Source organism: Drosophila guanche, unplaced genomic scaffold (assembly GCF_900245975.1).
Source record: "Drosophila guanche unplaced genomic scaffold, DGUA_6, whole genome shotgun sequence".
Lineage (NCBI taxonomy): Eukaryota > Metazoa > Arthropoda > Insecta > Diptera > Drosophilidae > Drosophila > Drosophila guanche.
The window spans coordinates 1842638-1855452 of NW_022995744.1; the positions used below are offsets into that span (position 1 = coordinate 1842638).

The 12815-nt window shown below is 44.1% G+C and overlaps 4 protein-coding genes across 4 annotated transcripts in view; all 4 read left to right on the top strand.

The window, feature by feature from the left end:
- The first annotated feature begins 114 nt into the window (after window positions 1-114).
- Window positions 115-1778, top strand: LOC117579252 (probable fumarate hydratase, mitochondrial). Its single transcript, XM_034265039.1, has 3 exons — window positions 115-302; window positions 370-1378; window positions 1444-1778. Exons 1-3 carry the CDS (start codon window positions 162-164, stop codon window positions 1701-1703), a joined length of 1410 nt encoding a protein of 469 aa, XP_034120930.1. The 5' UTR covers window positions 115-161; the 3' UTR covers window positions 1704-1778.
- Window positions 1779-2006: 228 nt separating this feature from the next.
- Window positions 2007-3283, top strand: LOC117579254 (aldose 1-epimerase). Its single transcript, XM_034265041.1, has one exon. The coding sequence runs from the start codon at window positions 2153-2155 to the stop codon at window positions 3254-3256; it is 1104 nt and encodes a 367-aa protein (XP_034120932.1). The 5' UTR covers window positions 2007-2152; the 3' UTR covers window positions 3257-3283.
- A 3289-nt stretch (window positions 3284-6572) lies between these two features.
- On the top strand, window positions 6573-7676 carry LOC117579143 (copper transport protein ATOX1). The gene is made up of 3 exons (XM_034264883.1): window positions 6573-6741; window positions 6811-6886; window positions 7015-7676. Exons 1-3 carry the CDS (start codon window positions 6736-6738, stop codon window positions 7146-7148), a joined length of 216 nt encoding a protein of 71 aa, XP_034120774.1. The 5' UTR covers window positions 6573-6735; the 3' UTR covers window positions 7149-7676.
- Window positions 7677-9928: 2252 nt separating this feature from the next.
- The window catches only part of LOC117580234 (ankyrin repeat and BTB/POZ domain-containing protein 2), a 20568-nt gene continuing 17681 nt past the window's right edge, over window positions 9929-12815 (top strand). The window contains exon 1 of the mRNA XM_034266656.1: window positions 9929-10708. The gene's annotated coding sequence lies outside the window, so the exon portion shown is untranslated. The remainder of the gene's footprint in view (window positions 10709-12815) is intronic.

Genomic DNA, 12815 nt, shown 5'->3' on the forward strand with positions numbered 1-12815 from the left:
ACTTTATCGAATGGCTGCCATATAAATTTGATTTTATATTTGGCGAAAGTTTCTCTGTAAGATCTGTTAGTAGTCTTTGCTTCATGTGATATATAGTACATGTGAACCTATTTTATATTGTAGTAATCTATTTTGACCAGAAAGAGAGAGAGATAAAGGTTATGGACAACGAGGGTAAAAAGACACGCCAGGAGAGCGACACTCTGGGGGCCATGGAAGTACCTGTGGATCGCTATTACGGCGCACAGACCATGCGCTGTTTGTTAAATTTCCGTATTGGTGGAACGGAGGAGCGCATGCCGGTAAGTGTTGGGCATCGAACTGATCATCTGCGAACGCTTCCAAAATGTTCTCCCTCCGAGTGTGCAGAAGCCACTAGTCCAGGCCATGGGGATACTGAAAAAGGCCGCTGCAGAGGTCAACCAGGAGTACGGACTGGACTCGAAGATTAGCGCGGCCATCTCGAGCGCTGCAGATGAGGTGATTTCGGGTAAACTCTACGACGAGGGACACTTTCCCCTGCCGATCTGGCAGACGGGCTCTGGCACCCAAACGAATATGAATACGAACGAGGTGATCGGCAACAGAGCCATTGAAATTCTTGGGGGCACTGTGGGCACCAAGGATCCAGTGCATCCGAATGACCACGTCAACAAGTCGCAGAGCTCCAATGACACCTTCCCGTCGGCCATACACATTTCCGTGGCCACGGCCCTGGTCACCCAGCTGAAGCCCGCCCTGACCAAGCTGCGCGACTCCCTGAACGAGAAGGCTATTGAGTGGAAGAACATCATCAAAATCGGCCGCACCCACACCCAGGACGCAGTGCCCATTACGCTGGGCCAGGAGTTCAGTGGCTACACCCAACAACTGACCAACGGCCTGCATCGCCTCGATGCAGTAATGCCCCGCGTCTATCAGTTGGCCTTGGGCGGGACTGCCGTCGGCACTGGGCTAAACACGCGCAAGGGATTCGCAGAGAACTGCGTCAAGCGGATCTCTAAACTTACCTCGTTGCCCTTCGTGGTGGCTCCCAATTTGTTCGAGGCCCTGGCCTCCCGAGATGCCATGGTCGAGGTGCACGGCGCCCTCAACACTGTGGCCACCAGTCTTATGAAAATCGCCAATGACATTCGCTTCTTGGGATCGGGTCCGCGATGCGGGCTGGGGGAGTTGATGCTCCCCGAGAACGAACCGGGCAGCTCGATCATGCCGGGCAAGGTGAATCCCACCCAGTGCGAGGCCATGACTATGATCTGTGCCCAGGTTATGGGCAACCATTTTGCCGTCACCACAGGCGGTGCCAACGGCCACTTTGAGCTAAATGTGTTCAAGCCGATGATTGCTTCCAATGTTCTGCGATCCATCAAGCTGCTCAGTAAGTCACTGCCCTCATCTCAGCCAGAGCTGTAGCACAATAAGGTTGTTCCTTCCACTACTTAGCCGATGGCTGCACGAGCTTCTGTGTCAACTGCGTGCAGGGAATCAAACCCAATAAGGAGAAGATGGCCAAGATAGTGGAGGAGTCTTTGATGCTGGTCACTGCCCTCAATCCGCATATTGGCTACGACAAGTCGGCCCTGATAGCCAAGACAGCACACCTCAACGGGACCACACTGAAGCAGGAGGCCCTCAATGCTGGAATCTCTGAAAAGGACTTTGACGAGTGGGTGCGCCCAGAAAAGATGCTAGGACCCAGCTAGGGCTAGGCGTCCTCATTCCTCTCCTAATAAGCTCGATGTGCCCCGTATACTAATAAAATTTGTTTCAAACCTAAAGGGGCATGTGGTTGTGGCTGTTTATAATTTCTATTTAGATCTGGGTTTTGCAGATAATAAGACGAAAGTATTGGCTACTGGCTAAAGTGTATCTATGAATAAATGTCTTTACAGTCTGCGCCCATTTAAACGGTCTCTAAGTTGTATAACTTACAACGATAAGTTGTACATGAATGACTGATGTAGCTGCCGCAGTGTCTTGTAGTCTCTTGTCGAAAACATCACTAAGCTAGCCTTGACCTTTTTGGGCATCTTTCAGCCTTTGCATTGATTTCCAAATTCTCAGTCTCTCAACCTAGGCTGATATAAAATTTTGCTTTTTCCCCATTTTGGTAAAACATTTTGAGTTTTGGTAAGTCTACGCAGCTGGCAGGATGGTGCGCGTCATCGAGGATATGTTCGGCATCGCCGTCAACCCCATCACCCAGAAGACGGATCAGGTGCGCCGTTTTACGCTGAGCACAGACCGGGGCATGTGCGTGTCTGTTCTCACCCTGGGTGCCATCATCCAGAGGATCAAGGTGCCGGACTTTGACGGAAAGCTCGAGGATGTCTGTCTGGGCTACGATGACGTGGCGGGCTACTACCGCAACCAGCCGAGCTACTTCGGAGGAACCATTGGAAGGGTAGCCAATCGTGTGGCCCGGGGCCGATTCAAGCTGTGCGGCAAGGAAGTGAAGGTGAGCCGTAACTTCAGGGATCGCTACCAGCTGCACGGTGGCTTTGTGGGCTTCGACAGCGTCATCTGGGATGTGGTTGGCATACACAAGGACGGCGTTACCTTTCAGCACGTCTCGCCGGACGGCCACGAAGGGTACCCCGGAGAGGTGACCGTCAACATCAACTTTTCGCTGAACGAAACCGGCTGCTTTGGCATGAGGATCGAGGCAAGGGCCAAGGCCACTACCTGTGTCAACATCACCAACCACGCGTACTTCAACCTGGCGGGCCATGGAACCGGAAAAGACACTCTACTGCAGCACATGCTGATGATCAAGGCGCAGAAGATTGTGGACACGGATCTCGAGCAGATCCCCACTGGGAAGCTGATGCGCATCCGCAACACTCCGTACGACTTTTCCAGCCTTGTCAACCTTGGCAAGCGAATTGCCCAGCTCTCAAATTGTCCCATCAGCGGCTTCGATAATAACTATTGTGTCGACGTGGCGCCCAATCGTGTCCAGCTGGTGGCCCGTGTTGTCCATCCCTGCAGCGGGCGCTACATGGAGGTGCACACCAACCAGCCGGGAGTACAGTTCTACACAGCCAACAATCTGCCTGACGAGGACCGCGGCGGGGTGCCCAACATTGGCAAGGGCGGCGCTCACTATGTGCGGCATGGCTCCTTTTGCTTGGAGACACAAAAGTATCCCGATGCCATGAATCACGATGACTTCCCGTCGATCGTCCTCAATCCTGGACAGTTGTATGATCATCAGGTGGTCTACAGATTCGGTGCATGCCCCAAACGAATCTAGGGATGGCACTTTAATTTTTCCCGATTACAAAACAAAATCTTAAAATTTCACTCAACAATATTTTATAAATTGGCTTTTATAGATCATAGTGAAAATATAGACATAAGCATATCCTTGCATATTTATAAATATTATTTTGCCCGGCTTTTACTCACAAAAATAATTGTAATGATGTCGAGAAAATATAAGTGTGAAATAGAAACTGCCCTACAAAGTGCGCTTACATGTTGGTAGGCTAATAGATAAGCTGGAGGTATGTAGCTATTATATTCCTACATTCCTACATTACATTCCTATCTGCATAATCGGTTGACTTTAGGTTTAGAATCGAAGAATCGCGTATTACAAAGCGTGAAAGATTATGTTTTATTGAGAGATGCGCCACGAATGAAGTTACAATATATTATAAATCAAAAATTACTTATGATTACAATACTCGACACGATTTTACTTCAAGGAACTGACAATGATTTTTTATGATGGCAGCATGTTTTAAGGTTTTTTCAAATAACTTAAAGAATAGTACTCAGATCGAAAAAAAATGGGGCCGCTAGAAAAATCAGGGATGATATTCGTATGGAGCCGATAGGAAATTTTGCGCGCACAAGTGACTTTATAGCGGCTGTACGCCGGCAGTATACTGTATAGACAAACGACCGTCCTGGTTTCTTTCCTGCAGATATCGGCTTAATCAAAGTTGTCGGCGCTTTTTCGTTGATTGTCCTCCTCCTCCGATCATGGAAGAGCTGCCAGTCCCACTAAAAGCAATCTCCTTCATGGATCAATTTTGCATTCATTGTTTTATTAACCTTTTATTCCATTTGCACACATTTTCAAAGAGGTAAACAAAACAACACAGATGCCTGAGAAGTGTAACCGTACGAAATGCGGTTTTCACGTCTGGTCACACTCTGCTGCTAGCAAAATATATTGCACATTTAGCTAGCAACTTTTTTTTTCGATCTGAGTACTAGGTACATCAAAATCGAGAATTACGGTATATTTACAATATATATTGAAAATGAGAGTATATTTCGGTATTATCGTTTATTATTTTTGGTACTTCAGTTTATTTTGAATATCAGAAAAAACGATAAGGGACGTTAGCTCGCCCCCCTTCCAAAGAGACACACACTGCGGTCACGGCAGAGGCAGAAGCCGCACACTGCGCGAAGCAGAGTGTGAATGAGAGAATGTGCAAACACAAATATAAACAGCGGGACGGGGTGGGTTTAGCGACCGCAAATTAATGTATTCATTCTTGCTAAAATAATAATCCAATCGGATCCCAATTCGGTGATCTGATAGATATGGTCCTTCCCTACGGAATTGTAGGTTTGGGTGGATTTTGCGGGGGCGGAACGGGCGGGGCTCATTTTTGAAGTACACTTGTAGCAGTGTGAGCATACGGAAAGAAGTCTGAGATCCAGGCGCTAAACAAGACTGACGGACAGACGGACAGACAGACCGACAGACATGGCTCAAGCGACTCGGCTATTGATGCTGATCAAGAATATATATACCTTATTGGGTCGGAAACGTTTCCTTCTGTGCGTTACATACAACCGTTATTGACACAAATACAATATACCCTATTTACTCTTCGAGTACAGGGTATAGAAAGGTTACTGAAAATTTTGAACTCAAAAAAGAGTTGTTTTCCGAACGGACACCAATTTTTGTCTTGGTTTTTTGAGGTTTTATGTTACCACCCGCCTTTACAAGGTGGAAATCGCCACGTCGAGATATGTAACTTGTTACAGTTTTACTCCGATACTTACCTGGCGTATAGGTTATGTTTACAAAAACTTTAAAGTTTTGTGAAAAATGGCGTGTCTTCTGGCAGTGTGACCGCAATTTTTTTTGACACCAATTTTAAGAATGTATTATTTTGTTGATAAATAAACGGACACACTGACTACGTATATGTATGCATGTAACATATGTAAGTTTGTCTCTGTTAATAATTTACATACATTTACATACTGAAGTCAAAGCTCCCGTATTTCCAGAGGAGATTTGAATGAAAAATTAAAATAAAAATGATTATAATAAAACCCTCTTCTTGCACAAAAGCTCGACCTTCTAGGGTTTCCGCCCAATCTGTTGAGATGGATTTCTAGCTACCTGTGTTCTAAGTTTCAAAGGGTCCTTTTCAAAAACTCCTCTACCTATCTCTACCTGTTAAGGTTACTTCTGAAGTACCACAGGGTAGCCATTTAGGCCCCTTACTTTTCACACTCTTTATTAATGACCTGCCTTCTGCATTAACAAATTCTCGAGTACTTGTATGCGGATGATGTTAAACTCTGTGTCCAGTACAAGGACATTTCATTTCACTCTCGCTTGCAATCTGATCTCAATAGCTTTCAGGCATGGTGCTGTGCAAATATGTTACCACTTAATGCCTCGAGGTGCAATGTAATGACTTTCTATCGCTCCAGCCCCTTCCTGGCTCCTTACACCCTCTGCGGTAGTTCTCTTGAGAGAATTACATTGGTTGATGATCTAGGTGTTAAACTAGAACCCAAGTTAAAGTTTTCTGAACACATTTTTACCGCGGTAAATAAAGCCATGGGTGTGCTTGGGTTTATAAAGAGGTGGTCAAAGGAATTTGATGACCCCTACATAACGAAGACTCTATATATCTCGCTTGTTCGTCCGATTTTAGAATACGGCTCATGTGTATGGTGCCCTCAGTACAACATACATCAAGACCGTATTGAATCAGTACAGAAACACTTTTTAATATTTGCCCTACCGTAGTAGACTTCTTTTAATAAATCTTCTATCCTTAGTTAGTCGCAGAAAAATGCTTGGTGTAATTTTTATGCACAACTTGATCGAGGGGGATGTAGACAGCCCTGAAACTATATTGCTTTGTTCCTTCCACTGTGCAGATCGAATTATGCCTTGCACGAACCCTTTAGGGTCTTATGCTCGGATTATAATTCCCTCCATCACATTATATCCTCGACTAACTCCCTTCCTCTTCTTAAATCTCTTATACTAGCGTACCTCTCCTGTAGCTAGTTTCATTTTAGTTCTGTCTTGTTTCTGACGTTTATAGTTTTGCTTGCTTAGCTATACTTGCTCTAGTTTAGTTGTGTTGAGTTCTAATTTTCCTGGAATATTAGCCTAACATCTATCTTTCCTGGATGCTCGCGACCGGTTCGGTTAATTTCAAATATAACATGAAAATCGAAGTATCTGATTTAAGATTACGGTATATTTACGGTATATTATGAAGATGCAATGGTATATTATGGTATATTTACGAAGCCTTGACGGTATATTTGATCGATAATTTCGCGGTCACACTGTGATATTCAGGAAAAAAGCGATTCAGATTATTTTAAGAGCAAAGAATAAGTTTTTGCCACGTCAAGAAGCCAACTAGTCAATCCGCCAAGCTGTTTAATCTACCGCAAGTCTATAACAGGACGACGGAAGACAGTCGTCACAGCAGCAGCAGCAGAATGACCGTGTGTATCCATCAGACACTTTTACATTGTGTATTGCAATTTTTACCCCCTCCCTACTCATTCTATCAGGTGCACGAATTCAAGGTGGAAATGACCTGCGGCGGGTGTGCCAGTGCCGTGGAGCGCGTTTTGGGTAAATTGGGCGGTAAGTAGGGGAAGAATGAAATGGTCTAGTAATGGGTATTATACTAAATCACGTTAAAGCCCCCTTATCAGACAGTTCTCTGTCTATAAACGCGGCTACCAACTAAAACTTTTTCGCCATTCTTACAGATAAGGTCGAGAAAGTCAACATTAACTTGGAGGAAAGAACGGTTACCGTCACGTCGAACCTGTCGTCCGATGAACTGTTGGAACAGCTGCGTAAGACCGGCAAGAGCAGCTCATACATCGGTGTGAAAAAATGAGACGAGTTCCTCAGCAAGTTTCAGAAATACGGCAAGCTGAAACTTGAAGTCTAATAGGGACGACGCAGGCCAGTCCCCACATTGCTGATATCACTTATGACCCATACAAACCATTCGAGCTGGAGACGCTGCTTGGTGCATTCCTTCAGTGATACCCAAGATGTATGCGATGTGCATATACTTACATAGCAACGAGTGGTATCATGCGAATCAAGGAAAAAAGTTAAATCATAATTAATCAAAAATAAATAGGAGTTATCTACAAGTTTTACATTAGTATTCGATCTTGCCCAAGTTATAAGTAGCTCGTAGTTAGCCAATCTAGAGTTAAATTATTCTATACTTATTACTAGAAGCAGAATTTTAAATTCAATTTAACAAATGAAGTCTAAACAAAGTGCCAAGTTTTGCCTGAAAGCAGTATAATAATTATGAGTGCAAAAATTTCCAATGTTGTGGCCAATAAATGCTCTACTCGTATGCCAACTGCTCTCAAATGATTAAACATAGTTCAATGACGAATTTCAATATCAAACATTTTTTGCAATATCAAATACTTACAAATATATTTAAATCTTAAACCAATACTTCTCACATAACTTTGGAATGATGGGAGTGTAGAGAGTCCCCATACGAAGATGCATTGCCCGTTAAGATTCCCGTTTCGGGCCAGCCCAAAAATTTTGAGCACGACCTGAAATGTGGCATGAAAATGAACATGCCTAATCTCTTCCCTATCAGACTGAGGCTTGCTGTCTCCCCGAATTGACGACAAATAGCCACATCTCAGGGGTACTGTCATAAATCTCTGGGAACGGCAACCATATCAAACATTTCAAAATGAATATTTTTCGTTTTCTGTTTTCCATATTCTGTTGTCCTCCTTCTTTTGGTTTTGTTTTGTTTTGTGTGCCATGTTCGGGGCGTAGCGAAATTATCAATCAAATGCCAGTGTGGCATGCAAGGAATGCAGAACGCTCGCTCACACGCAAAGAACGAAAGACTGTGCACTAATTGAGTTTAGAGAGAAACGCGGCATTCCGTTTGGAGTTCGATGTCGCCTTTTGGCCGTTGAGCGTTGCTACCTGAGGTTGAGGCTTCGTGACGTCTCCTGTTGATTTATGCCCCATGCAGCGACCCCAGTCAATAAAGAACACAGCAAGGGAGGCACCAGTCTGTCACAACAAACATCACAGTCACAGTCCCACTCGCAGTTGCAGTCACGTCCTTGCCCCTGTCCAATTCGTTCAGATAGCATCATAAAAGGTTGACCCCCGTCCTTTTCAAGATCAAATTATCGACTCAAGTACCGTTCGAATGGTCCACTGTCAAAATATACAGTTGGTTGCGCTATGATATAATTGGGATTCTTATAATTATCTCTTATTGTTTCCAGCCATGTGGTAGATATATAAAAATGATGAGCAGGATGCCCCTATTGTGATTGATTTCTGATCGAACGTGCTTTGGCTTGTGCAGTTGAATAATTTTTGGAGCTGGAGGAACACAACGTTGCTGCAACGCCAGCACATGAAGTTTGTGTCCAGTCTGGACCATTACTGACCAGTCTGCCGATGTTGTTGGATTCATTCTTGTGCGAGAACGATTTTTTGTGGATATTTTTCCTTGCACACTTGGTGCATTGTAGACATTCCGAGAATCGTTGGCGAAATTCCTTGGCGCATGCTTTGCAGCAGTCCTAACCAGTTGGTTGGTTCGCCTGGTCAAGTGGCTTGCGGATCGCTGGGGCATTGGCAGGACAGAACCCGACTGGTTTAACATTTGGCGGCGTTCACACACGCACGCACACTCACATGCGGACAAAAGAGCCGCCGTTGTGTTGGCCGAGGCTGTGCTTATTGTCATGAGAGATGTGTGGAGAACCGACGCGTCGGCCAGAACAATGGCACACTAAACTAAACTTAGGGCCCAAATGTGGCCATAAATTCCAAAATAAATTGTGACGTTTGCCAGAGTACGAAATCTCTCAGGTCCGAACAGCACACGCCCTCCCCTGGCAAGGTCATTTCAATGGCAATTTCTGTGATGGATACCGAACGAATGTTCTGCCTGGTCTCCTTAGTTATTTGTCATTTGGTTCATTGAACCATTAGCTACTCCTACGCTGCCTGGCTACGAGTATACGTACATACATACAAATGTATTTCGGGGAACGGAACACAGTAGCCAGCATTTTGCAGTGCAAATTGCACTTCTATAAGGTGGAGCGGCGGGCATAACACATAGGACGGGAGACAGGGAGGCTGGCCGAGAGCGAACAACCAAACCAGTCGACGCAATGAAAATTCCTATGGTCCGAGCACTGCAGCTTCGATTCAATATCGAGCGTGTGCCAAGCCCACGAGCTCAGTTTTTCCATAACGAGAGCAAAGCTGGAAAAAAGGAAGGTAAACAGACAGGACAGGAGAGCTAAGCGCAAATAACTCATAGATAATACTCGCCATGCGAGCGCAAACCCAAACGCAAACAAAACAAAAGACTTAGGACACGAACTGGAGGAAGGAGCCTGCGCCAGTCATGTAACAGCGGCAGCCCTAACCTCCGCCTCGTACGAAGGCAGCTCTCGAAGAATTGGAGTTCGAATCTGAACGACCAACAAACGAAAAAAAAAACAAAAAAAACAAGATCAACTGGTTTCACGTCGAGAAAACCATCAACAAAATACTCACTCAAAGCGGAGAGCAGCTCAAGACCTGTTGAGTCTGAGAGCCCGAGCCCAAGCCAGAGCCAGGCCAACAGACCATCAGACCAATTGTGCCTCTTCGTCGTCTATTGCGCGTGCCTTCGCTCGGTCGGTGGTGTCGGTAGATCGGTTGGTCTGTAAAAATACTTTTCCCCCAAAGAAGTTTCATTTGTGTTTTTGACTGTTCGTCGTGCAGAACGATTCTCCTGCGCTGCCACTTTGCTCTGCCCCGGGGACAATATGTTCCCTCTGTTCATCTCCGTCAGCGTCTGTGATTATTGTGTGTATCTGTGTTTGGGTTTGAGAGCAGGCGTGTAATATGCGCGAAAAGTTGTTTTCGGTACATACAGCCTTTTCCACAGAGTCAATTTTCCTGTTAACCGAAAACCTGACAAAATATAATAGAATACCAGAAATAGAAAACCAAACAGCACTGCGGAGAGTGTGTATGTTAGTTTCGGTGTGCTGATGTGTTGGTGTATCTCTGTAAATGTGCATGTTTGTATGTATATCAGCCTGTGTAAATATTCAAAAATGCAATGCAAATGTTGATTCTGCTGGTCGCCACTCAGCCGCCTCAGCTAGCAGTAGGTGAAAGTAAAGCGATTTGTTTAATTAATTGCACACAGGCAATTTTGCACATAGTGGAGCGACCACTGTGGCAAGTGATCCAAAAAGCCCTGTGGAGGCTGGCATTTCAATTGACTGACTAATTACTTGGATGGTCCGACAAGAAGTGGAGTGACCAGAGTTACGAGTTATTAGAGTTACGTCCCGCTTCGGTTACAATAGCATTTGCGTGCCGTTGAAGATCTGGAATACCCGCCCGAAATATAGTAAAAGGATAGATTCAAAAGTAAGTACCATGTTGGAATTTAATACATTTTGTGTGCAATCAACAAATATCTTATTAACTAGAAACAATGCGCTTGAAAGAGTATGAGACAGTGGCATTCTGGTGGCTCTTTATCGCCTTCGATTCTCTATATTGGATTTATCAATTGGAATACGACAGTTGACTCTTAATATAGCATATTCAAATCATACAAATCTCATATCGAATAAATCTCCCATATTATGGATACTTCGATTTGTATATTTTTCTTAGCTTCTGAGGATTTTGAGACAAGTAGCCAAACAACACACCTAGAAACCGTAACAGGCTATTATGATTTGATACTTTGGCTAAAGTGTTAATAAAAAGATGGAATATATTTTCGAATAAAGAAAATGTACAGATTGGCATGGCTGAACAGACCTATGCAAATCCGACCTCTTCAGAACGGTCTCCCATATCAAAAATTATGCTAACGACCCGCATGGGAAGCTCTCTTCTGTTCTTTTTTGCTGGTATTTCTATGCCGCAACCCAATTTCAACTTGGATCTCATTTTGGTGCTCGCTGGGTCTGAACTCCGTTTATTTGTTGAGTGCTCTGACAAAACATTTCTCAATAAGCCGAAAATACGATGCATATATCGCTGAGTAACTTATGGACACACTTTGCTTGTTTTGCCTTGTTCTTGTTTAGAGTGGACAACAAACAAGCTCGTAAATACATAGCCAAACATACACACACACACTCGTGTACACACACATACATAGTATTCACCCATGGGTAAACTATTTTATTGACTTTAGCTTTGACGTTTGACACCTTTGCGGTTTTTCTTTGCGAGCTGGTCAGGGATGGAGAGAAGGAGTACCAATGAATATTTGAAATTAAAGCCTATTTATTCAAATGAAATGTATCTAAGATAGGAAGATTTTTTTGTTGTTTTTTTTTTCTCTCTCTTTATATTTACAATCTGTTTGTTTAAAAAATAAGTAAATTGTATAATTAATATTCCATTAACAGAAATAGCAGTTTTCCAATGAGCCCTGCTATTATATATAACATCTTTTCAGTTTGTTGGATTTATCTATCAGGGATATCGAGAATGTGGTATCTTTTCAGTCTTCTTACTGTTAGGCTATTGTCTAATAGACTTAAGGCTAAATTATTTTCGTGGTTGTGGAGTCTGTCGATGTATTTCTTCTTTAATTGTTGGATCATTCAGATCTTTGTGGAAAGATAGGAAGATAACAAAGTTTTATTTTATATAATATAATGATATAATTTAATGTAGTGAGAAAGTGATACATATGAAATTCTGAATTTACTTGAATTCCTGAATTTCTGAATTTACGACTTCCCGTAAATTCCAGCATACCCCACAAATACCACAAATAGGGTGTACATATTTTATGGGATACATCAGCGAATAAACCCCTGCACAGGCCTAGACCCACGAACAGGCACAGCTGCCTATCGCCTCATGGAATTGTTAGAAGCTGCTGGTTGGCCAGGGGTTTGGGGTAAGGGTAAGCGGGGTGCGGAATGCGGAGTGCGGATGGCAGAGAGCCGAGGGGGCCCACAAAGCCGCTCGTGCCGACACACCTGACAAGCGAACCAAAAGCAACCGCCCAGATTCTATGGCCGACATTATTGATACATTAAGCGGCCATTTTAGGGCGGGAAAGGGAAAGGTTTTAAAGTGGCGGAGAACCGGGGAAATACTTACTTGTAGAGATGGAAACATATCAGAGTCAGAAATGCTGGGACAGATGGAGTTCTCTGTCCAAGGTGGAGCTTTATTTTATTCACCGGCCGGTTACTGCTGCTGCTGTCGTTTGATGTGCGCTCAATTGGTCCTATTGTGTATGGCTATGACTCTAGCCGAGACTCTTTTGCCCCCTTATGGCTGTCTCTGTCACACGGCGAAAGAGATCGGACAGGGAGTGGCCCTTTGTCTCTCGTTAAGCGAATTGTCCATTAAGACCCAGAGCTGCTGGGCCTCTGATTGCATAAGCCCCTCCACGCTGGGCACACTCGTATTTTATTTCACTGTCAGTTAAGATGACAAATTGTTTTTTATTATTTTCCTTTCCTCATTGGCATTTTCCCCTTGCTGACATCACGTG